The 12,122-nt window shown below is 43.9% G+C and overlaps 1 protein-coding gene across 1 annotated transcript in view; it reads right to left on the bottom strand.

The window, feature by feature from the left end:
* LOC147017465 (ras-related protein Rab-10-like) overlaps positions 1-10,304 on the bottom strand; it is a 38,148-nt gene extending 27,844 nt beyond the window's left edge. The window contains exon 1 of the mRNA XM_085847169.1: positions 9,876-10,304. Within this exon, the coding sequence (XP_085703295.1) occupies positions 9,876-10,002 (127 nt within the window). The 5' untranslated portion in view covers positions 10,003-10,304. The remainder of the gene's footprint in view (positions 1-9,875) is intronic.
* Positions 10,305-12,122: the final 1,818 nt, after the last annotated feature.

Genomic DNA, 12,122 nt, shown 5'->3' with positions numbered 1-12,122 from the left:
ATGTGCTTTTATATTAAAGTAGTGGATGCATATATATCTTCTATAATTCCAGCAGTGTGTGTGTGTGTGTGTGTGTGTGTGTGTGTGTGTGTGTGTGTGTGTGTGTGTGTGTGTGTGTGTGTGTGTGTGTGTGTGTGTGTGTGTGTGTGTGTGTGTGTGTGTGTGTGTGTGTGTGTGTGTGTGTGTGTGTGTGTGTGTGTGTGTGAGACCGCTGTTTCGATCTAATTGAAACTTGCCAGGTATATTGCTGGGGACCTGAGGATGTGCCTTTTCAAGGTTTGATATTAATCGGACAAGTGCTTCCCAAGTTATGGCCATTTATTTACCAAACCAATGACAAGACACGTTGTTGCGTGGGCGTGGCCGATGGGGAAGGGAAGCACAGCCACGTTCCCCATTACGGGTTACAACGTACAGGCTTCCGGAAAATGATGACTTCGTGTATTCTAATAATTTCTCGATTTCTTATGCGCATTTATAAACACAATGCCCCAAGTTCTGATCGTTTTCATATTAGACAGTGCATAAATTTCGGTAACATCAGAGTGCTGGTATGCTCCGAACCAGGAAGTAAATTTTTTTCTCTCTTCTCTTCTCTTTTTGTTTTTCCTTGCCACGACATTGCGAAAAGGTAAAATACGTTGGCGCCAATTGAATAATTGGGTATTAAAACTAAATTGCGAATAATATGTGAATTTCCGGGCCACGCACATACGGGTATGCGAGAGCGAAGAAACGGCCTGTGGGGTTGGTGTTTGTTGCTCGCGGTTTGAATATTTATTTATAAATGTTTTTTTTTTGTTTGTTTTATTTTTTAACGGGCACGTACTCGTATTACCAAAACTCTCATCTTGTATAAATGTATGTACGCATGTTCCCGAAACAGCCAAAACGGTACATGAAAGCGCAAAAATTTTAGGGCCACCTTACTCACCATACGCCTACAATGTGCAGTATCAAGTTTTGTTCAAATCGGGAAACGAAAAAAAAATATTAAAAAAAAAATTAATTCCTGATTCAGTCAAGTACTCTTCAGGAGTATTTGATCAATGCAAACAACCTCAGCGGTGTAGTTCGCTGGAGCTCTTTTTTTTTTTTTTCCATCAACCGTTGTTATAACAGGAACCCAACGGGTTCACAGGTCGTCTAATATATATATATATATATATATATATATATATATATATATATATATATATATATATATATATATATATATATATATATATATATATATTGTAGCAGTTCTTGGAACCAGATGCATCCAATATATAGTGGTCCCAAGACAGTTATTCCATTATTATATGTGAAGATAATCCCTTTCCTTTTGTCTAGCGGGACAAGGGAGTGCGTTGCGATGATCTCATAGCAAGGTTTGCTTACATCATTTTTTCTTCATTTCGTCCATACTCTTCTTTTTGTCTGATTATTCCTGAGGTAAATCAGCCACGTGCATCTTCGCTGTGAGGTGGGCCCTCATGGAGGGCAGCGCGTGCGGCGCCGCTGTGAGGAAACGACGGCGCAGAGCCCTCGTTCCAAAGCGAGCCCTAAACCCAACATGTGCAGCGAGTCATATAGTGCACTTAGCAGTGTGGGATTATCGACTCGAGCTTCCAATGATCTGGGGAAGATTGCCGGTTGCATTAAAAAGACAAACGAATGAATCTCTCAAGAGGCTGCGCGAATGGCATTTTTCACAACACAGGAAACACAGCCAGCATGTCGCCCACACTGCACAAAGCGCATACGGACGCCGATAAAGACTCCTCCACGCCATGTTGGGCGAGATACGAGTGTACGGTGTAGAAGCGGCTTGTTCCTTTTCAACCAAATATTTGACACATATTGGTGTTCACCACGTGCACACGCTAACGGCGTCGTGCGAACACGGGCGCTGACCACGTGCATAATGGCCGAACCACGCGCACTGTATAGAATGTGCTCGAAGGCAGACACGTACGCTGCTCACCAAACATGCATGGATTTATCCATAACGATGTACCTTCGGCCGTCGCTGGCAGCAGCGGATTCTCCACGGATGGTGAACGTCTTCTCGTCTCTACGGCCAGTGAAGCTGCGATCAAGCCGGTGAATGTACAGTGTGGGCCACATTGGCGCACACGGAGCGAGCGCGTTGACCGGCGCTGGTCGAACGCCCGAGCGGGCATGGGGGACCCTCGGCCGGTTGCAGGAGCACGGCCCGGGGATTTTTGCGGGACGATTCGCGTGCCAATCTCGGTTTGGGCGATTTGTGTCATGTCGTGGGGTCGGAGAGGAGTATTGCCGCTGTCTGAGATGGCCTTGCCAGAAACAAAGTGAGGCGTTTTCCGGCCAAAGTTAGCGGGCCACGTGAGGGGTCGGGGCCAATCGGAGCGCCTGATTCAGGTGATGACGTTTCGATTCGGGGTGGCCCCTCCCCCCGCGCGGCAAGTCCAATAAAGGTTGGAGCGGTCCCTCTGCCTTTCTCTTTCGCTCACTCGATCTGGCCTCGCCCTCATCCCGACCCGCCTCCTGCTGTCTGGACTACGCCTCCTTATCTCCGCCCATGCACCCTGGACTCCACCCCTGCTCCACTCAAGCCCCTCCTTCATGAACACAGTCCGCACATGCTCTGCTGAAGCCAGAGACGACTCGCCAGCTGCTGGGTGCCGCACTACGGAGCACCCCCCGAAACGTATTGGTGTCGTGTCGTGCTATCAAGCACAAAGGTACCAAGAACGTAGCCTCAACTCCTTTCCCTTCTCATTTCAATACCCCGTCTTCGTGTGTGTGTGTGTGTGTGTGTGTGTGTGTGTGTGTGTGTGTGTGTGTGTGTGTGTGTGTGTGTGTGTGTGTGTGTGTGTGTGTGTGTGTGTGTGTGTGTGTCCTGGCACCTATCTGCTTAAGTCAGACTGCAGAAGATCGTTATTATACCCCCCCCCCCCGGAGGGAGGGAGCGGGATATTGTAATCGTCTGGTTTGTTACTTACGAAATCTAAAGATTTTGTAAGTATATTGATGACTTCCGTTTCTGTTTGTTTGTTTGCAGGCACGATAACTCGAGAACGGAAGAAGCTACCAATGTCAAATTACACCACGTGATTCAGGAGGGTGATGGCTAGTACTGATTAGATTTTGGTCAAAATCGGTCAAAGGTGAAGGTCACAGTGAGGTCAAACATCCAAAACATTCGATTTTTGATGGTTTGGTACAGAATCATCGTAGAAACTTCTGGTTTGTGTCGCTACCTTCTCTAGAGACAGCTTTTATTAGACAAGGTCAGAGGTCAAGTTGACAATTTCATAAGTACCAGTCTATGACTGCTTGTTTGTTTGTTAGCAACTTTACAGCAAAATGGCTTTAGCAAACACTATCAAATTTAATCCACAGGTGGGCAATGAACCTTGGATGACCCCATTAACTTTTGGGTCCAATTGGATCAAAGGTCAAGGTTACAGAAAGATCAAAATCGTTTTTAGCTCATAACTTCATCAAAAATGATCTGATTTACTTCAAACTAAGACTAAAATATTCCTCATAATGAACATTCAGGTTAAGGATGTATCAAATTTAAATTTGATCCCCAAAATAACTTTATGCCTTAAATGGGCAGGATTTGTTGTGCCTGGCACCACTTGTTATTATTTTTGCGTTAAGTCTGCTCTGTGTAAGTTTGTTTATTTGCTGCACTACACCTCTCTCCCCTATCTCTGCACAACACACCACAATAAATCTTGATCGTGCCACGTACCTTTCCTCGCCCATTGTTAATAAATCATTACGAGAAATGTTCCCAGCTCGTCTTTGTGGTTTCTTTCATTGATCCAGCATGGTCTGAATCCTAGCTTAGCCAGGACTTTATTCCCAATGATCAGTTCCTTTTAGCCGGTACGTCCTTGGCAGTGTTCTCTCGGCTGCATCCGATCCGGTTCAGACAAGGCGTACCGAGGGCGTGTTCCCCGGTAATTAAACCACGTGATTGATTAGGTAACCCGATTAACCCATAGACGGGAGGACCCGAGGTCACGCGTTTGAGAAATTGGCGTCCACAGTCAGTTAAGCGACCTGCCACGTCATGGAATTGTGTGTGCGAAGGCCTACAATTCCGGGGAGTCTGGTGGGAACCGAAATAGCTTCCCCCACCTAGTGGTCTTCTTACCCGACCCCTGGCCCGAAGATATATATATATATATATATATATATATATATATATATATATATATATATATATATATATATATATATATATATCTGCTAAAGACAGGCAATAGGATAGGAAGACCAAATAACAACAATCCCAGAATGGAATGACACCGTAAGTGTCACCCACCTTGCTTTTTTTTTTACTATCAAGGACAGGTGATGGGATTTGCTTGGATGGGAGAGCCATAATGCAATAACAATAGCAGCAGCAGCAGCAGCAGCAATCTCATGACGTAATGGCAGTGGAAGCACCGACCACCAGAATGCCAAGAGATCATCTCACATGACGAACACTATGAGAAAGATCCACTTTTAAACTGGACTGAAAACAATAACTGGAGGAGTTGCAAGCAAATTTAGATGCCATAAGCAGAATTGTAAGACTGTTAATTATAACCAAGGTTTGGTGATTATGCAGAGAGCAGAAAGGAGAGACGGAAAAGACAGACAAGACAGACAAAGGGACACACGCTGTCCTTATATTTATGTGGAAGATATTTTTGATGGCATCGATTAAATGGAAATTTGGATTGCTGTCGGATATTACTACATCACAAATGAAAAAAAAAAATCAATTAACGTGTTACTAAACCTTAATCTTAATGGAATAGCAGAATTACTCAGGAAATCATATTTTAAACGAGGACACTTGGTAGAGCGCATACCGCCACCACATGATGCCTGATCCATGAGAACATATTGGGCCCAATACATTCTTGAAATATCATGCTATACAGTACCCCAGCCAAACCGATGGTCCCAATTTTTTTCGTGTGAGAATACCCTTTCATATACTCCAACACCTCAGCATAAATGAAAATGGGATCTCAATGGGTTCAAGTGTGATGATGGTTTTATTGTTCAGGGACTCGGGTGCTGGACACAATACGCCACAATACATAGCATAATATTTGAACACAAGATTTCCAATACACTATATTGTACATAAATTTTCCACATTGTTGATTCGATGAAGATGCAGGAACTGGAAGCGATACTAGTACGAGTAAGAGTTTTTCCTAGCATATTATAGTCAAGATTTTTTGCCAACCAATGTTTTATTTGACAGCTGTGTTTCTTTTTTACTGACTGTGTAGGTTCTACCTGTAGCAGGCTCTCACGTGTTGCTTCTCGTTTGACTGTACCTCCCACGCAATCTGAAGGGCCCTTGCCATGACTTGTGGCAAAAAAATGCCATTCTGCGTCAATACCATACTCTGATTTGTGACGATATAGGTTTATGAAGGCTTTGCAATTCTTATATTGGCCAGCGCAACCGTCTGAGAAATAGTAAAGTTTCTTTACATTTCCAAAGCTAGATTTCAAGTGTTCAATGAGCATTCTTTGGAAGAGGTGGACTGAGACAACGTCGTGAGTATTGCATTCTGATATAATCGTGAACGAATCGTGGTTTAATTTGCCATCGTCCGATTTGAAATAATAAACCCAGGGGTGAATTGTCCCTTGAGAGCAGTTCCAATGGAATCCTTGGGCCGCATCCTGTACGACAAACGAATAGTTCTCCGAGAAGTCTCCAATAATGACAAATTCTCCTTCACCGATTTCGTCTTTCTTATTTTTCAGAAACTGAGATTGGACCTTGGCAATGAAGTCGTGTCTCACGAACTTCACCGTACGTTCACAGAATTGATTAATGAATTCTTCCAAAGGCAGGACCATGGAGCTCAGTTCAGATCAGATCTGTCGGTGGATGTCCACCGTTTAAACTGAATTTCATCAATATCCTCGAGTTCATAAGCACTCAGTAGCTCGGTTTTGAAGTCTTCAATTGATGGGCAACTTTCACAACTTCTGAAATAACATGCCAGTTATGCTGGGTTACAAACTATGCATGCTATCTCATGATGATAGCTAGGAAGTTCAGCAATCTGTGGCATTTTGGAACCAAACATCACGAGTTTCACATTTTGATGTATCGTACATACACATACACTGTGTGTACCACCTGAACCGGCCAGGACACACTCCGAGGGACGGAGCATGGCGAACTTCGCGAATCCAACTTTCAAGCCAGGGTTCTTCTCTTTGAATTTCTGAAACAGTTCCTTGAGATTGTTGAGTATCTGGCGCTTTTGAATTTTGTCTTTTCCATGTTCATTCCTGACCACCACACAGTCCTTTTTCCCCAACATTATTTAGCTGACTTCATCACTTCGGTTATGGCGGATTTCACTTCGTCAGGCAATATTTTACCCTGTTTGGGATTTGGAGACGATAGCATACCATTTTCTTTCTCTAAATTTTTGGATTGCACAGCCATTCTTTGGGAGCAACTGAATTCACTCATCATCCCTCTGATGCTCATATTCCAAGCAAATATTGTCAGGATACGTATTTGCTCTGAACGGCTCGAAACAACGTATTTTTCTTTCAGGCTTTTGATCACCTCTGACATGCAGTTTTCATCACATTTTGACGCTGTATTTTGTGTTTTCTCCGCAGTGCTTGGTCCAGCAACTAGTTCTAATTTATTAAGTACAGAATCTTCCACTTTACTTCGCTTTTCAGGAACGTACCCTGGGTTCCTTTCCGCCTTTCGTTTGTCGAATGGGCTTTCGCCCATCATCGATAATGACTGGTTTAATAGGTCAACTTCTGCTTCTCGCTCAAAAACCTCCTCGTCCTCATCTGTCGAAATAGATTCTGCAATGCCTTCAATAGTACCTTCTGATGATAATTTTGAACTGGTCGAAGACGATTCTTCAATCCGCTCTGGTGACAACTGAGAAAGTTTTTTTTCTGCACAAAGTACAAAGTTTGTCATCTTTTTTCACCTTTGAAGAAAATTTCATCAACATATCATTTGACACATTGCGAAGATCTTTTCGTTGTTTCGTTTTATGGCAGCTGAACGGATCGAAACAGTATTTTCAGAACTCCTTTCGATCTTCAGTCGCCATGCTTACTGCAAAATATGCAAAAACTGAGATTAGCCCATTTATAACTTAATTCGATGATGGTTATACAAAAAAAAAATGTACACTTAAAAATCAATAGAAACAATAGGCAGAATAATTTTTTGCAAATGATGCAATATATATATATATATATATATATATATATATATATATATATATATATATATATATAAAATATAATTGTCCAGAGATGATGATTGTCAATTTCAGACATAAAGTTGCCTGCCAGCAGGTGACGTCATTGGAACGATGACGGCAAACGTCGCCCAATGTCGAATCAACAATTAGTGATATGTGGACCCCGAACAATAAAACTATAATCACACTTGAACCCATTTTAATTTATGCTGAGGTGTTGGAGTATATGAAGGTGTATTCTCACGAAAAAACCAAAAAAAAAAACGGGATCATCGGTTTGGCTGGGGGGAAGGGGCCCAAGGTCAAAGGGCGCCCCAAACTATAACTTTTTGAATTACTCTTTCAGAGTGATTTTACTTTACGCGATTCGAAGGATCTCGCTTTTACAAGCATTTTGATACCAAGATCAGCCAAATCGGACCACTACAACCTGTGATATGGCCTCTGGAAGATTGTGGGGCAGCCGGGGGCACCCAAATTTGGGGGGCCCCTAAAATGGGCCCCGATGGGTCCACAAGTCTAAAAGCTGGTATTTTGAGTTTTTTCACCCAAGTGAATACATGACCAATATATGGAGAGAAAATGAGGTATTAGTGTTGGGAGGGTGTGCACACTTAACATGGAATGCCCCAGTACCATATCGTTTTTAGCCCTATCGCTCAATGGTGAAGAATCACTTAAAAAAAAAAAATAGTCGCCAAATCCAGATTAGGATCTTCACCAAAATCGAATCAGTTTGTTCTTGTCACACACCGAACCTGTTCACAAAATTTCATCAGAATCCGTCCACAACTTGAGATATCTTGCATACAAACAAACAAACAAACACAGAAAGGGGTGAAAACATGACCACCTTCACTTTTTGTGGCAGAGGTAACAAGAATCTCTGGCCAGAAAGTAAAGAAACCACAATGGCATTTCAGTTTCGAGAGGTTAGAAAAGCAATGCATAGCCCTTGTTGGTGTTCGATCTCCCGTTTTCTCCTTAGAGGCTAGTGTCACTCAATGCAGTCTTGGGACTTTTATCAAAGACCTCAGCCCTTGCCCCCTTTGGAAGATCGTGTATATTACTTTAGAGACGACAACTCCATGCTGAAAGTCACACATCAAATGACAGGCAGACCACCCCTGCATCCTTGTATGCCAATTTGGAGAAAATATGAAGCTTGTGAATCACCTGGAATGTGTCAATGTGTCATTCAATGCAGGCAGGCAGACATCAAGGAACCAAGCAAACAGGCAGGCAGGCATCAAGGAACCAAGCAAGCAGGCAGGCAGGCAGGCAGGCATCAAGGAACCAAACAAGCAGGCAGGCAGGCATCAAGGAACCAAACAAGCAGGCATCAAGGAACCAAACAAGCAGGCATCAAGGAACCAAACAAGCAGGCATCAAGGAAGTAAGCAGGCAGGCAGGCATCAACACGCAGAACCAGCTTTCCTCTGTTCCAGAATCCAACCAACAAGAGCATGTCACTGTGTTCCCTCCAAGGCATCAAGGAACCAAGCAGGCAGGCAGGCAGGCATCAAGGAACCAAGCAAGCAGGCAGGCATCAAGGAACCAAGCAAGCAGGCAGGCATCAAGGAACCAAGCAAGCAGGCAGGCATCAAGGAACCAAGCAAGCAGGCAGGCAGGCAGGCATCAAGGAACCAAGCAAGCAGGCAGGCAGGCAGGCATCAAGGAACCAAGCAAGCAGGCAGGCAGGCAGGCATCAAGGAACCAAGCAAGCAGGCAGGCAGGCAGGCATCAAGGAACCAAGCAAGCAGGCAGGCAGGCAGGCATCAAGGAACCAAGCAAGCAGCCATCAAGGAACCAAGCAGGCAGGCATCAAGGAACCAAGCAGGCAGGCATCAAGGAACCAAGCAGGCAGGCATCAAGGAACCAAGCAGGCAGGCATCAAGGAACCAAGCAGGCAGGCATCAAGGAACCAAGCAGGCAGGCATCAAGGAACCAAGCAGGCAGGCATCAAGGAACCAAGCAGGCAGGCATCAAGGAACCAAGCAGGCAGGCATCAAGGAACCAAGCAGGCAGGCATCAAGGAACCAAGCAGGCAGGCATCAAGGAACCAAGCAGGCAGGCATCAAGGAACCAAGCAGGCAGGCATCAAGGAACCAAGCAGGCAGGCATCAAGGAACCAAGCAGGCAGGCATCAAGGAACCAAGCAGGCAGGCATCAAGGAACCAAGCAGGCAGGCATCAAGGAACCAAGCAGGCAGGCATCAAGGAACCAAGCAGGCAGGCATCAAGGAACCAAGCAGGCAGGCATCAAGGAACCAAGCAGGCAGGCATCAAGGAACCAAGCAGGCAGGCATCAAGGAACCAAGCAGGCAGGCATCAAGGAACCAAGCAGGCAGGCATCAAGGAACCAAGCAGGCAGGCATCAAGGAACCAAGCAGGCAGGCATCAAGGAACCAAGCAGGCAGGCATCAAGGAACCAAGCAGGCAGGCATCAAGGAACCAAGCAGGCAGGCATCAAGGAACCAAGCAGGCAGGCATCAAGGAACCAAGCAGGCAGGCAGGCATCAACACGCAGAACCAGCATTCCTCTGTTCTAGAATACCAGAATCCATCCAACAAGAGCATGTCACTGTGTCCCCCGTTTGAAACGGCCCCTACTTACCTATAGTCGAGATGAATGTGGTGTTGAAAGCATCGTCCGAAAACCTGAACAGGATGCACGTTTTCCCCACTCCAGAGTCTCCAATTAGCAACAACTTGAAAAGGAAATCGTACGACTTCTTGGCCATCGTGAGACGGGCGGACACACGCAGCGAAATAGGTCCAGGGAAAGATAATCAGAGACAAAGGAATATCCGCGAAGTTTGCCGACAAACGTGGAAGTTTCTCTTCGATTCACGCCCTTTCGTTTCCAGCGCCGGGGATTAAAACCGCCGTCAGTGCGAACTGAATCCCAAAGAGTCGACGTGACTCGTCTTATAAGTTCGACAACGTCTCCGAACCTACAATTTCACCTTCAACATTCCACTTGACCATATATAATACACTAATTCCACCTCGTTACACCCTTCGTCCTATATATATATATATATATTTTTTTTTGTTCGTATTAAAATGACGTCATTACGTGAGTACGAGGAAGTTCCGCACGTCATTTCCGGTTAACGCTCGCAGGGCTTGAACCCGATTGTTGTTTTTTTGTGCTTTATTGTGTTTTTTTTGCCGACCCACTGCCATCTATATATCGACATATACACATTTTGACGATTGTATTGATTTCCTTTACATCCGTTTTGGGAAACATGTAAAACGGTTGATCTGGAAAACTAGTCTGTACAAAACATATGTTAGGCCTGTGTACAGTGTGCGGTGTGCGGTGTACGGTGTACGGTGTGCGGTGTGCGGTGTGCGGTGTACGGTGTACAGTGTGCGGTGTACAGTGTGCGGTGTGCCCTATTAAAGTAAAAGTAGACGTCTTAGCGTCTTTCTTGTGGAATCTGTTTTATTATCTCCGCTACCGAAGGTGGACATACTGACGTTATGTTTTCACCTTGTGTCTGTCTGTCTGTCTGTCTGTGAACAGGATATCTCAAAAAGTTGTGAACGGATTCGGACATAACTTGGTGGACAGGTTGTTGAGGTGACAAGGTCGGATTGATAAGATTTTTGGTTCAGGTCCGAATCCAGATCCGTCCTATCAGTAAAGTACAAAACGTCAAGGGCCGTTCCTGTTTGTCATGGGACGTCAAAGCGAGGTGCGTCCAAAGGTAGTGAACCTCCGCCATCGAAGATCGGAGGTTACTGTTTTCACCCCTTTCTGTTTGTTTGTGAACAGTATTACGGAAAAACTCCTCGACGGATTTCGACGAAACTTGGTGGGGGGATTAAGTATGGTCCAAGGATCATGCCATTAGATTTTGGACTTGGTCCAAAATCCAATATGGCGGCCATTTTGAAAAAAGAGATTTGAATTTTTTTTGCATTTCTACATGTTTTAAGTGATTTCCAACCACCTCCCACCCCCAAAAAAAAAGTGTGAGAGAAAAAAAATTTTTGCAACTTTTTTTTTCAACAAAATTTCGATTTTTTTTGCATTTCCACATATTTTAAGTGATTTCCAAAAAAAAAAACATGACAAAACTAGAGGGGGAGCACTCAGGAGAGTGCAAAACCTCCACCACCAATACTGCTGGGTCACTCAAGTGAACCTTATATCTTATTCATTAAATATGATGTCAACAGTGCTGAGAGTTATAGTTCTTTTCTCCAACATTTTTTTTTTTGGGGGGGGAGGTTGGAAATCACTTAAAACGTAAAAATGCAAAAAAATAATTTCTCAAACTATTTTTTTTTGGGGGGCGGCCCTGGAAATCACTTAAAATATGTAGAAATGCAAAAAAAAATTTCTCTAACAATTTTTTTTGGGGGGGGTAACAATTTTTTGGGGGGGTTGGAAATCACTGAAAACATGTAGAAATGCAAAAAAAAATTCTCTTTTTTGGGGGGGGTGACAATTTTTTTTGGGGGGGGGTTGGAAATCACTTAAAACATGAAGAAATACAAAAAAAACATTTTCTTTTTCTCTAACAATTTTTTTTAGGGGGGGGCAAAGTCCAAAATTTAATGGCATGATCCTTGGACCATACCTAACCCCCCCACCAAGTTTCGTCGAAATCCGTCGAAGAGTTTTTCCGTAATACTGTTCACAAACAAACAAACAAACAAACAGAAAGGGGTGAAAACAGTAACCTCCATCCATCTTCGAAGATGGCGGAGGTTAATTATAATTGCGGCTGATTTTGGAACTTCAGGTGGATATCCCCACGTAAAATCAATTTCTGTCTCAAGGAATCTAGTTATGACGAATGAATTGAGTATGTAAAAGTTAAAAGTAAAAGGGAAAGTTGCA

Source organism: Eptatretus burgeri, chromosome 11 (genome assembly GCF_056783735.1).
Source record: "Eptatretus burgeri isolate ZD-2024b chromosome 11, Ebu_testis_v1, whole genome shotgun sequence".
NCBI classification, from domain to species: domain Eukaryota; kingdom Metazoa; phylum Chordata; class Myxini; order Myxiniformes; family Myxinidae; genus Eptatretus; species Eptatretus burgeri.
Note: the sequence above shows the minus strand (reverse complement) of the source record. Positions and strands in the feature narration are given on the sequence as shown.